The sequence below is a fragment of the Polyodon spathula genome, chromosome 12, assembly GCF_017654505.1.
Source record: "Polyodon spathula isolate WHYD16114869_AA chromosome 12, ASM1765450v1, whole genome shotgun sequence".
Taxonomy (NCBI): Eukaryota; Metazoa; Chordata; class Actinopteri; order Acipenseriformes; family Polyodontidae; genus Polyodon; species Polyodon spathula.
The window spans coordinates 38,019,001-38,031,821 of record NC_054545.1 but is presented as its reverse complement, the minus strand read 5'-3'; the positions used below and the strand labels follow the sequence as shown (position 1 = coordinate 38,031,821).

Genomic DNA, 12,821 nt, shown 5'->3' with positions numbered 1-12,821 from the left:
ACACAGTTCAGCGCTGTACCAACCGGACTTCACAGAAATCTCATGCTGCCCCTGCAAACACAGGCTAGCGACAGCCGTAGAGAGACTAGCACTGTCGGGCAGACTACAAGAGGGAAAGAGGGACAAACTTAATTATTTGACATATAACCGGTTTGTAAAGATTTCAATCAGATAATTTTTTTTTTCCTTATTACGTGGGGCTAATAATATAAATCTGAGGATCATAATGATTTATGATCGATCACAAAAAGTATGCACTGTATCGTTTACACGCCTGGCCATAGATTTTTTTTTTTTTTTTTCTGCACTACATTGGTCTAGCCTGACCTGCTGGAAAGCAGTTGAACATGGCTGCGTCCTGTGCGGTTGGTTTTGGTAAGTCAGCTTCTACGTGAATTTGTATTTGTAAACGTTTATTTAACATAGTTTCCGGTAGACTGAACGTGCAGTTTATTTCCTTGTGTTTTAGGTGTTTCGTTGGCGAGAGGGCTGGTGAGATACACAGAGGCAAGCCGGTAAGCAACACAAATGAAATCCTGCTGCATGGTCTGTGTCGGAGTCAGAGGACACATCCTGTATAACAATGCACGGTTCCGATACTGTTCCATAGCGCGGTGCCCTGAGATTCATGTTTTCCACATGCAGAGTATAGATCGTGAATGTACCAGTCAGATTCATGCGATTCCAGCCTGTGTTGTTTTAGAGTTGTTGCTGTTCTGGAAGCTTTGTAGATTACTGCAGTTTGCCTCAAATCAGTGTAAAGTCGCAGGGACTCAAGGATATCCATCCTCCGTGTATGCGTTTTGTGTAGTTTCACTATTTATTGGGTTTCACGAAACAAGAAAGGACTTACTTTAAAATATTGATATGCTTTATTAGATATCTAAAACCAAAATGAATTTATGTATTGAAAACACTCTCAGGTAGTCAGGTGCTGTCAAAACAGTAGTGTTGTTAAGTAGAGGGATGGATTACAGTTTCACCCAGTTTCATGTTTCAGTACGAGCTACATTAGCCACTGTGTGTACGGGTAACAAGCTTGGGGTGTGTTATTAAACTCCTAGTAAAACCAGGAATGAACCGAACTGCTATGCAATGGGAGTCTTCTTGCCACCCCTCATTCCATAACTCTGGTCTTGTCTTTGCTTTCCCAGGTTGCTTGCACAATGCAGTGTCTTGCCTCAATCCAGCATCCATACTACTGTCACTCTAGAAGGCAATAAAAACTGGGAGCGAAAGAACCGCGTCCTGCATCGGCCGCAGCTTCCTGAGGAAACACGCAGAGCAGCCGTGAGTGTCCATCAACTGCTTATTCTGAGACTCTCTCATTTCAGAATGCTGCAATACATGCTTCTATTCTGAGTCTCTCTCATTTCAGAATGCTGCAATACATGCTTCTATTCTGAGTCTCTCTCATTTCAGAATGCTGCAATACATGCTTCTATTCTGAGTCTCTCTCATTTCAGAATGCTGCAATACATGCTTCTATTCTGAGTCTCTCTCATTTCAGAATGCTGCAATACATGCTTCTATTCTGAGTCTCTCTCATTTCAGAATGCTGCAATACATGCTTCTATTCTGAGTCTCTCTCATTTCAGAATGCTGCAATACATGCTTCTATTCTGAGTCTCTCTCATTTCAGAATGCTGCAATACATGCTTCTATTCTGAGTCTCTCATTTCAGAATGCTGCAATACATGCTTCTATTCTGAGTCTCTCTCATTTCAGAATGCTGCAATACATGCTTCTATTCTGAGTCTCTCTCATTTCAGAATGCTGCATTGCTTCAGAGTCTCTCTCATTTCAGAATGCTGCAATACATGCTTCTATTCTGAGTCTCTCTCATTTCAGAATGCTGCAATACATGCTTCTATTCTGAGTCTCTCTCATTTCAGAATGCTGCAATACATGCTTCTATTCTGAGTCTCTCTCATTTCAGAATGCTGCAATACATGCTTCTATTCTGAGTCTCTCTCATTTCAGAATGCTGCAATACATGCTTCTATTCTGAGTCTCTCTCATTTCAGAATGCTGCAATACATGCTTCTATTCTGAGTCTCTCTCATTTCAGAATGCTGCAATACATGCTTCTATTCTGAGTCTCTCTCATTTCAGAATGCTGCAATACATGCTTCTATTCTGAGTCTCTCTCATTTCAGAATGCTAATATATGCTTCTATTCTGAATCTCTCTCATTTCAGAGTGCTAATACATGCTTCTATTCTGAGTCTCTCTCATTTCAGAGTGCTAATACATGCTTCTATTGTGAGCCTCTCATTTCAGAATGATAATACATGAATTTGGAAGAATACGGTTATTTCAACACTGGGGTATTTCAGCTCTGGGGTATTTCAGTTGCCTTGTCTAACTGTGAAGTATGTACCTTATCTGCAGGAAGTATACCACTGTCGAAGACAAATTAAATACAGCAAGGACAAGATGTGGTATTTGGCCAAAATGGTGAGTAATTGGAGGCTCCTTGTCACAGAAAGATGTTTTTTTTAGTAACCACTAGCGGGCAGTAGAAGATCAGGCAGCCTGGTCATCAGAACTGAAGAAGAATCTGTGCGTTTTCTCATGCTCATGTTACCAGCACTTTTCGCTTCTCTTAACCTAGCACAGTGTGTAACTGAAACAGAACGACCATAGAGTTCTGGGCATGGCATCACTTCAGAACTGGGAGGGTTTGCAGTGTACAGTGCTGAGACAGACTGTTATCCATCCACTGTCTCTGTGTTTCACAGATCAGAGGCATGACTATTGAGCAGGCCATTGCACAGCTGGAGTTCAATGACAAGAAGGGGGCGGCAATAATAAAAGAGGTAAGGGACATAATGCATCGTACTGCTCAATCTGCTGGTGCATCACATAGCACTGCCCGTCACAGTAACAAGAGAGGAGCAGGGAGGCACAGCGTAACAACAGTGCATCACACAGCACTGCCCGTCACAGTAACAAGAGAGGAGCAGGGAGGCACAGCGTAACAACAGTGCATCACACAGCACTGCCCATCACAGTAACAAGAGAGGAGCAGGGAGGCACAGCGTAACAACAGTGCATCACACAGCACTGCCCATCACAGTAACAAGAGAGGAGCAGGGAGGCACAGCGTAACAACAGTGCATCACACAGCACTGCCCGTCACAGTAACAAGAGAGGAGCAGGGAGGCACAGCGTAACAACAGTGCATCACACAGCACTGCCCATCACAGTAACAAGAGAGGAGCAGGGAGGCACAGCGTAACAACAGTGCATCACACAGCACTACCCATCACAGTAACAAGAGAGGAGCAGGGAGGCACAGCGTAACAACAGTGCATCACACAGCACTGCCCATCACAGTAACAAGAGAGGAGCAGGGAGGCACAGCGTAACAACAGTGCATCACACAGCACTGCCCATCACAGTAGCAAGAGGGGAGCAGGGAGGCACAGCGTAACAACAGTGCATCACACAGCACTGCCCATCACAGTAACAAGAGAGGAGCAGGGAGGCACAGCGTAACAACAGTGCATCACACAGCACTGCCCATCGCAGTAGCAGGAGAGGAGTAGGGAGGCACAGTGTAACACTGGTTCATTAAACAGCACTGACCTTCGCAGCTTCATTGACCCTTATTGAATATGTTACCCATTGATCACAATGTCGACAATAGTATTGTACTTTCAGCCTGACCTGGTTTATATCACCCTGCTACCTCCTCAGTTATTTTGAAACGTTAATATTTGAAACACACGTGCAAGGTGGAATCTGTTGAAAGATTGAGAGCCCAAGAGAATTTCCGTTAGTCTTAAGAACATTTTTTGATCATAAACAACTAAGTGCTTTACTGCTCCCATGTGCAGGTATATCTATAGGTTGCTAATCTTCATGTCATGTTCCTCCAAATGGTAGAATTAAACTGATATTAGAAAAAAAAAATGTACTTGGTTGCTATAAGCACTTAGTGCAAATGAAATAGTAATAGAAAATAACCATGAATAATGAGCCTGTGACTGGAGTCTTTAATTGTGTGTAGGTTCTTCTAGAAGCCCAGGAGATGGCAGTTAAAAGCCACAATGTGGAATACAAGTCAAATCTGTACGTTGGTAAGTGGATTCCACACTGCATGGGTGTGTTTTTAAGTAGCTCAGGTTTTCAGAAATAGAACCCTGCCTGCATGCGCTGCTGTATGCTTTGTTGCAGACCTGCAATGAAAAGTTCTCCTCATTCTCCTGGGAATACTGTATAATGTGAAGAGAACTGTTGAAGGCAGCCTAGAGAGCACTTTCACACTGCAGGCTCTGCACAGGAGAGACTGGAACATGTTCATGTGCCAAAGTCTTTGAGCACGAGAGGGAAGTCTTGTGTTTTAAGTTTGCAGTAACGGGTTTTGTATGAGAGGTCTGTTTTTTAACCAGGCGTTTGGTCTACTTGGCTTCTTATTATGAGACACTGATTGTCATTTTGCTTATTTGTGTTTATCAGAGTGATATATTTTGCTTATTTTAGTTCTTTATTCTTACCTTTAGACTGTCATTATGTCTACCCTGGTGTGTCAGTTCAGGGATGGAAATAAGAATCCCATTGCATAGCAGTTTGATCCATTCCTGGTTTTGCTGTGACTTTATTAAGACACACCTGAGCTTGTTACCTGTAAGCCCTGGCTAATGAAGCATGTATTAAAAACAGGAATGGGTGAAATTGCTCTGCAATAGGAGTCCTGTTCCCATTGGTCTGACAGTGTTTCTGTTGTATTCACAGCCGAGTCCTTCTCTGGTAAGGGTCAGTATCTGAAGCGAATCCGAATCCATGGCAGAGGCATGTTCGGCATCATGGACAAGGTGTACTGCCATTACTTTGTGAAGCTGGTGGAGGGAATGGCTCCCACAGAGGAGCAGAGGACTGGCTTTGATCAGGCCAAGGAGTATGTGCAACAGCTTCGCAATCGAACCATCATCCACTCTCTGTAGCAAAGAAACACATGGCGTCCTTCAGCAAGCCATCACACATCACCCTCCAGCAAGCCTTCACACATCACCCTCCAGCAAGCCTTCACACATCACCCTCCAGCAAGCCTTCACACATCATCCTCCAGCAAGCCTTCACACATCACCCTCCAGCAAGCCATCACACATCACCCTCCAGCAAGCCTTCACACATCACCCTCCAGCAAGCCTTCACACATCACCCTCCAGCAAGCCTTCACACATCACCCTCCAGCAAGCCATCACACATCACCCTCCAGCAAGCCATCACACATCACCCTCCAGCAAGCCATCACACATCACCCTCCAGCAAGCCATCACACATCACCCTCCAGCAAGCCATCACACATCACCCTCCAGCAAGCCTTCACACATCACCCTCCGTCAAGCCTTCACACATCACCCTCCAGCAAGCCATCACACATCACCCTCCAGCAAGCCTTCACACATCACCCTCCAGCAAGCCTTCACACATCATCCTCCAGCAAGCCTTCACACATGGCATCCTCAGCAAGCATTTTTTGTGTTAATCTGTAAACAGTAACATGATATCCAGTCCATTTCAAAAGGCAGTCTGTGTGTTTTTGTTTGTTTTTATTAATATGTCTCAGGCAGAGATAGATGGATTCAAAAGAAAGTCTTACTGTTGCAGATGGATCAGTTAGATAGGAATTGAAAAACCTTTTAATCAAACATCAGGTGTCGTTCTCCTCAAGCTAGTGCAGTGTGTGTGTGCATGTGTTTTTGTTCCATACTCTGTGTATGGATCTCTACATTCATCTTCTGCCTTGAATGTTATACAGCTTACCAAAATACAATATGATTTGTTAAAAAAATAAATAAAAAAAATGAAGGACTTGTTGCAGTCTTGATATTTGACTCTTTTTAGACTCAGCTCAACCATGCCTGTTGTTCATCATGAGAAAGGCCGTCTAAGATATGTGCCTTTCTGCCAGATGCTCTGAACTATAGTTGTAACTCATAGTTTTTTTTAAGTGGTTTACCAGGTGAACATGCACTCTGAATACTGAAGTTTTGCAGGGCTACGCTTTGCTGCTGTCCCCCCCCCCCCCCCCCCCCCCCCCCATCTTATATCGGGAGCAAACTATTAAAATACATTTTACTAAAAGAAAAAAGGCTTTCAACCATTTGAAGTACAAGTGACAAGTGTGTCCCAAGTGCTGACCTTGTTATTTTTTGCAATGAGTAGCACGAAATAGGGTTTAAAATGGACTGACAGGCTGGATTAGCTCGTCCAAATGGTCAGTTTCCTTCTCGTGATACTTGAGTCACTCTCAGAAGTATTTCAAGAAGAACCCGTTTGAACAAGCACTCTGTTCCTTGTCTACGACAACAACATTTTGCATTAGAAAAGGAGAAGCATTATGACTGTCAGCTCACTACAACAAGTTCTCACTGAATACCACTATAAAGCAGTGTCTTCACATGCCTCTCATTCTCACTGCACGGGTTTGTTTATAAAGCAGTGTCTTCACATGCCTCTCATTCTCACTGCGTGGGTTTGTTTATAAAGCAGTGTCTTCACATGCCTCTCATTCTCACTGCACAAAGCAGTGTCTTCACATGCCTCTCATTCTCACTGCGCGGGTTTGTTTAAAAGCAGTGTCTTCACATGCCTCTCATTCTCACTGCACGGGTTTGTTTATAAAGCAGTGTCTTCACATGCCTCTCATTCTCACTGCACGGGTTTGTTTATAAAGCAGTGTCTTCACATGCCTCTCATTCTCACTGCACGGGTTTGTTTATAAAGCAGTGTCTTCACATGCTCTTCTCACTGCACGGGTTTGTTTACTCACATGCCTCTCATTCTCACTGGGGTTTGTTTATAAAGCAGTGTCTTCACATGCCTCTCATTCTCACTGCGTGGGTTTGTTTATAAAGCAGTGTCTTCACATGCCTCTCATTCTCACTGCACGGGTTTGTTTATAAAGCAGTGTCTTCACATGCCTCTCATTCTCACTGCGTGGGTTTGTTTGCCTTTGGGTGCTGTAGCAGCTCCACTCAGTGCTGCTGTGTCAATTTCTCCTGTACTCTTCCTTGCTCTCTGTGTAAGCGTTTTGTCCTACTTTCTTCCTTTCAGTACAGCTACCTTGTTTCTTTACTCAGATGGAATTGCTTTATGTGTATTTTTTTATTATTATTATTAAATGCCATTTCCTGGCCTCAATTCCAGTAAAGTGCCCTCAATTTCAGGTGAGAACCCTGTCCTCTTTAAAAGCTCACAGATCAATGCAAAACATGCGGCTCAAATGGACCAGCGGAGCACTTGCTTTCCACAGTTTTTTTTAAAGTTTTTTTTTTACTTTATGCCAAAATATAGTGCTTTAAAAATAAATGATAGCCACACAACTATGAACCCATCTGACATGGTCAGTGCAATGGAAGAGGTTGTGTGTCTTGCACAGATACTGGTCCAGCCAATGGAAGAGGTTGTGTGTCTTGCACAGATACTGGTCCAGCCAATGGAAGAGGTTGTGTGTCTTGCACAGATACTGGTCAGTGCAATGGAAAAGGTTGTGTGTCTTGCACAGATACTGCTGTGATATTTAAGTGCCTCAGATTTGTGCCAAAGGTTTGCTGATTCTGTGAAAAGTTGTCTGTTTTTCATTTTAAATGAAGTATTGGTTCCTATGTTTGAACACCACCCTATGCTGTGTGATTGATAATAAGTGAAGTGCGTACTGAAATATAATGAACACTTTTAAAAAAACATTATTATTGTTATAATTTAAATATGTTGTCATCCACCTAATACCCTTGTGTAAATGGGAAGGGCTTGGTGCTCCGTTTGATATTAATGAAGCTACAAAACACCTGAAAACATACAGTGAGTGCCGATCGATCCCATCCTGGTCGTCCCCCCCCCCCCCCCCCCCCCCCCCGAGCCCTCAATCACTCTGTGCAAGGGGCATCATCACAGTGGCATCAGCACATCGTTATGAAATTAAAAAGGACACCTCCTGCTCTACACAGTCTGGGGTCAAATCTATAGCAAGTTCTCAATTTACATTCCTCTTTCTAACAACACATATCTCAGCACAAAAATAATGCAGAAACAGTCACTCCAGGAAAAACAAAAAGATTGATGCCCATCAAGTGTGGCTGATGTGTGATGAGTCAGAGACAGCTAGCAGCCTCTCTCCCTGCCAGTGCGAGTGACACCACTGCTTTGTATGCTGAGTCCTGCATGCCAGACCCACAGGGACCGTCGGGTCTTGGATAAGCCAATATCTGTCCAAATGTCTCCACCAGGCAAACAAAACTAGCTTAGAGCTTGCATTCCTCTATCCGAGTGTGACAGGTGACACTGTGTAATCAATACTTTATTATATATAAAACTTATCATACCGGGGCCTGTGAGCGGAAGGCAGAATTCACTGTTGAAAAGCAGGTCTAGCTCCTGTGCTGCTTTGGGGCTCAGTGGTGCTGAGTGGAAAAAAGACTGAAATTCCGTGATGGATGAAGCGATAGCTGCAGTGCACAATGGGGGCCGCTTTAAACTAAAGACACTTAGCTCTGTTAAACTTATATGCCATACAGTGGAATGCAACAGAAAACGTGCTAAGGTGTTTTTTGTTTTTGGTTTTTTTTTAAATACCCTACTAATCTGTTCAATGTAGAAATAATCAATTCTTAGGAATTTGACTGCAGCAGAAGATAAAACTAGCAAGACTCAGAACAAGAAAGGAATGGCACCTTCCTGAACGGCATTGTTTTAGTCCCTTTTCACTTGCTTCAAAAACATGTGAGTAACTCAGAATAATTGCCAACAACCTCCAATAATAAGGGAATGTACTAAATATTAGTGCTTTGCCCTCAGGAGAAGACAAACCCCGTTACAGCTCAGTTAGGTACAAACTGTGTTCTACTGGAGGCGTCTCAGTCTGTACACTGCCCGGTTCCACTATGCTGTCTCCCTCTTTTAAACAGTGAATGTGTGTCATGGAAAGTATTCAAATGCAGCTTGTGTTGGTCCTATTTGCAGCAGTGTCACTCAGTTGCAATAAGCTTTGTATAACGTGTGTGTGTTTGAAAATGCATTGTTACAATTGTTGATGTGTAAAACTTTTGCTTTGTGTAACCAGTGTGTGTGGGATCCTGTGTGCTGGGAAGGGAGTTAGGTATGTGCAACTTGCAGAGAAACAAGAAAGGCTGGGGCTATTATGTATTCTTAATTATCTGACAATGATATTATAACTGTAATCTGATATGCTGTGGTAGAATATTATTTGATGAATGCTGAATCACAGTTTACCAGACTTTTACATATGTGCTACATATCAATTTGAAGAAAAACATACATATGTCAAAATGGAATAATTAGTACAGAGAATAACTAATTATCATATTAATACAGCACAGCACTGCCATATGTTGTGATGGCAAGATTTAAAATAAAAGCAGACACTTCTACTGTATGTAATCATTTCTCTGCCTTCGAATTCTGTTGGGAATCAGGCCATACTGTGACAGAAAGGCTCGGCAGGAGCTAGAATACAGAATGCGCTGAATTCCTTGTGCTGGCCTGAGACATTCATAAACCTGTTTCTGTGCAATCTGAAAGCTAATGAAGAATTCGGAATGATGCCTTTAGACGAACCAGTTATTTGCTGATATTAAGAGTTTTCCTCATGCATTTCCATCCTATTGAACTGGCTTTGAGGTATGACATCGCCATGCACAACTGTAACATCTCTAAAGCAGCACAAGCTGATTCCCCCCAGGCATCACTCTACCTGTGCAATGGAACATGTCTCTGTCATTGTTAAACAAAGACAATGCCTTTAAGCATATTGTACAGGGTTTGAAAGCAGAGGGGAAACTACTAATGACATCTAAAGAAAATGCAGCATCACCTCTTTTATCTCAAATGCAAAAGTTTGTGGAAATGATTGTTGCCAGTTGTAATGTTGAGGGTCTTCCACTAGATGTCCCTGTGTATCCTCTGCAGCCACACTAAATGCACAGGTGGCAACCGTGTTAAATGGCTCCTTTTTCTATATTGAGGAAAATTGATCTAAATGTTTTAAAAGTATGTTAGCAGAAAACTTATTAAATCTTGTTACATTTTATTGAACATGTGCAGGGTTATTAAAAGTAAACTGCAATAATCAGATCAGGCAACATTTCATTTGCATCACACACAATTCAATAAAATATGTTAAACATTTAATACATTTCAACAGATCAACACAACAAACACAAAGGAAGTTAGTCTTAAAGTGATTCATAAATGAACATTTAGTCTGAAAGAGCAAGGGGCTCACAAAAGCAGTGCGGTGCTGCTACTGTAGTATTGTGGGTGCAGTCTCCAGTAACGCATCAAGACGTTCTGAGCACGTGTCAGTACTCTTGCATTGCACTGAATTGAATGAGGATGTCTTCTAAGTGAGCATGGCTCCATGGTATAACACTGTAGCATGAAGTGAGTTGCTCTTCAAGTCTAGAGTTTATAGAGTTTGCTGAAGGAAGCACAGCCTAACTTTAACCCTCCCCCTCCCTCTCAACTCTTACCTGTCAAAAGGCCCACTTTCATAAGTGTCAGGTTGCTGTGCTCTTGTAGGTTCAGGATCCTGCTGTAGTGATTTCCACCTGCTCTGGGTTCACAATAGATTGAACTTGTATGTGTTTGTATGCCCTGTCATACACTGCAGCTGTCACACACTGCTGCTACCAGGGGCCTCATTTATCGACCATGCGTACGCACAAATCTGTGCGTAAACTGTGCGTACGCTCGATTGCACGCAAACTTTGTGATTTATCAAATTTCAGCTTGACGTGGAAAAGTGCGCACCTTTACGCAAACTTCTGACCCTCTGTACACTACTTCCAGTGGCTGAAAAGTGATATTGCACTCTTGAAACATGTTTTGTTACATAAAATAAGATATTGGGCATTTGTACAATAGTTATTCAAAGGCTATTGTTTTATTGCTGTTAATGTCCGAATAAATATATTAGCATATAAATGCATTTTATATGCATATATTTATTAATGGCAGGCAAGTTTTTTTTTTTTTTTATTGTTTTTCACTTATTTGTTTAGAAAGCTCAGAGATACTGCTGACGAGCACCTGCAATACGTTGTTAATGTCGAGCACTGTCTTGTTTAAATTCCAAATTTCCGTCACGGTATCCTCTTGCGTTTTTAGGACCGCATCAGTCAGCATCCTTCTACCCTTCCTCTGGTCAACCCTTGGATTGAGATCCACACTTGGGCCCGACACCTCCACCGTATCCACTACATCCACCATTTCTTTTTTGTTTCCATCATGGTCCGGCTCTCAGAACTCACTGAGTTTACAGCAGCGGTGACCTCCTGCCAAGCTACATATTTTTGCTTATTTGGCAGGCCACTACTTAAGCTGCCGAAAAGGGAGGACTCTTTAGCCTCCACCTCGCTTAACAGAATCTCAATCTCACTCTCTGTAAAACTGCGTTTCTTGGTTTTCCTTAGCTGTGCACCTGCTGCCATTGCTGATTTAGAATGTCTTCTTCTTCTTCTTCTTCTTCTTCTTCTTCTTCTTCTTCTTTTAGAATGTTCATTGTCACTTTGAAATATGCCGCTATTTGTAATAAGGGTAATTGAGGGCGGGGAATTGAAGTGCGCGCAGGTGCGCACATTTATAGGATGAGTGCAATTTATCAGCGAAACCTTGCATAGGTGTGGCATACGCCAATTTGATAAATCCCATTTTTTTCTTGCATACTCAAATTTATGGGTTTGAGCGTACGCTCAAATTTTGAATCAAATTTACGCCAAGTTTGATAAATGAGGCCCCAGGTCTTTGAATCCCGGCTTTGGATTTCTTATGCAAATATGTGTGAGGGGGAGATGTAGCTCTAGTAATACCATCTGAGGCAGAAACAAATGGCATTTATTTGAACTTGTGCTAATGCTATACAATGCTAATGAGCTGGACATAGAACAGGGTACCAGAAGAGTCTTCTCTTGTTGCTGAAGCAAGGCGAGAGTAGGTTTCTTCTGAATGGGAATTATATATGCCAATACTAGCAACTGCTACATCTGCAGAATTTCACAGATTACACTATGTAACACAATTTTTGTTCCTGGGTAGTAAGTATTATTTCCTAATTGCTTATGCCTCAAAAGTATAGAAAATGGCTATTATTCCCCACAAACTTTGCTAAAATGACTACAAAAGATTTAGAAGTGAGTAGTTTTGAGATTTACGATTATAGTGTAAATTTACAGTATAATTGTAAACCTCGAAAAACGACTCACTTCTAAATCTTTTGTAGTCATTTTTGTATTACTTTAATATAAATACATGTTAATTTGGATTCATATGTTGTTTTTTTCTGACTTTATGTGAACGAAAAGACACAAAAGCGCCTGTTTTCTCATTGGAAATAGTCATATTTCAAAATATCACTGTCTTGGTCACAAAAGCAAAGTTTGGGGGGAATAATAGCCATTTTCTATACTTTTGAGGCATAAGCAATTAGGAAATAACACTTACTACCCAGGAACAAAAAAAAAAAATTGTTATCCTACATAATCACATTTAAAAGCCACAAAACACACTTCAAAGTGTTCATAACATTTGTTACTGTATGACTGCTTTTCAAAGTGCCTCTGCTTCCTCTCCTTTAATTCAATTGATAGCTATCATTTATTAGAGTTACCGGTACCATTTCATTTGATGCTGTTTGCATAACTGATCGCACCAATTGAAATACCTTGACAGTGGGTATTATTCTCTGCTTCCTAGGGAGTGCTTGCTGCTAGAGGAAGTGCTGGATTTCTTTCAATTAAATTGAGTCGGGAATATAAACAAGCCTGGCTTAAAGTGCAGATGGTGAGACATTT

General features: G+C 41.9%; 1 protein-coding gene across 2 annotated transcripts; it reads left to right on the top strand.

Annotated features, from left to right (window-relative positions):
• Nucleotides 1–316: 316 nt before the first annotated feature.
• Nucleotides 317–5,823, top strand: LOC121324937 (39S ribosomal protein L22, mitochondrial-like). 2 transcript variants are annotated; one of them, XM_041267145.1, is made up of 7 exons: nucleotides 317–375; nucleotides 470–515; nucleotides 1,155–1,290; nucleotides 2,395–2,460; nucleotides 2,745–2,822; nucleotides 4,019–4,088; nucleotides 4,744–5,823. In XM_041267145.1, the coding sequence occupies exons 1-7, from the start codon at nucleotides 348–350 to the stop codon at nucleotides 4,950–4,952; spliced, it is 633 nt and encodes a 210-aa protein (XP_041123079.1). In that variant the 5' UTR covers nucleotides 317–347; the 3' UTR covers nucleotides 4,953–5,823. The 2 variants fall into 2 exon arrangements, with proteins under 2 accessions (XP_041123079.1, XP_041123080.1); XM_041267146.1 differs by lacking the exon at nucleotides 2,395–2,460.
• Nucleotides 5,824–12,821: the final 6,998 nt, after the last annotated feature.

Excerpts from the sequence above, each read along its gene's own strand:
- LOC121324937 (XM_041267145.1), top strand. The coding sequence starts at position 348 with ATGGCTGCGTCCTGTGCGGTTGGTTTTG. Across the intron at positions 376-469 it reads GTCCTGTGCGGTTGGTTTTG|GTGTTTCGTTGGCGAGAGGG; the intron begins GTAAGTCAGCTT and ends CTTGTGTTTTAG. Across the intron at positions 2,461-2,744 it reads TGTGGTATTTGGCCAAAATG|ATCAGAGGCATGACTATTGA; the intron begins GTGAGTAATTGG and ends TGTGTTTCACAG.